The 458-nt window shown below is 66.6% G+C and overlaps 1 protein-coding gene across 1 annotated transcript in view; it reads left to right on the top strand.

Moving 5' to 3' along the window:
• The window catches only part of LOC104164267 (ubiquitin carboxyl-terminal hydrolase 2-like), a gene marked incomplete at its 3' end in the record, with an annotated part of 962 nt that extends 901 nt beyond the window's left edge, over positions 1-61 (top strand). The window contains exon 3 of the mRNA XM_009703547.1: positions 7-61. Within this exon, the coding sequence (XP_009701849.1) occupies positions 7-61 (55 nt within the window). The remainder of the gene's footprint in view (positions 1-6) is intronic.
• Between the last annotated feature and the right edge of the window lie 397 nt (positions 62-458).

The following is a 458-nucleotide window of genomic DNA, read 5'->3' as shown; positions in this document are numbered from 1 at the left end:
CGCCAGCCAGCCCTGCAAGAGGAATGACAGCTCCTGCGACGTGCCTGCCCGGGACCCCACGGTACGTGGCGTCTGCTGGGGGTGGGGGACAAAGCTGTGCTGCGGGTGGGGTACGTGGTCCACGCCCGCTGGTGCTGAGCCAGGGAGCCCAAGGCACCTTGCGCGCTCTCCCTGGGAATCTTGGTGCGTTGCTCTGTGCCTCAGTTTCTACATCTGTGCCACGCAGGGCTGCTGCTGATCCTTTGAGCCGCCCTTGCTGGCACAGCAGTCCTGGGTCGGAGCTGCTGAGACAGCCGTGTGCGGGCAGGCGGGTGTCCTCTGAGGGGCTGCGCTGCTGGGAGCACAGCTCACGGGGCTCCCCACGGGTGCCTTGTGGCTAAGGGTGCCCATGTGCTGGCAGGAGTGTGTGCGCTGCACCTTTCTGCATGCATGCGTGAAAGCGGGTGGAGGCACACGCC

The sequence above is a fragment of the Cariama cristata genome, unplaced genomic scaffold (genome assembly GCF_000690535.1).
Source record: "Cariama cristata isolate BGI_N322 unplaced genomic scaffold, ASM69053v1 scaffold22817, whole genome shotgun sequence".
Taxonomy (NCBI): domain Eukaryota; kingdom Metazoa; phylum Chordata; class Aves; order Cariamiformes; family Cariamidae; genus Cariama; species Cariama cristata.
This window is presented reverse-complemented; position numbering and strand designations above follow the sequence as displayed.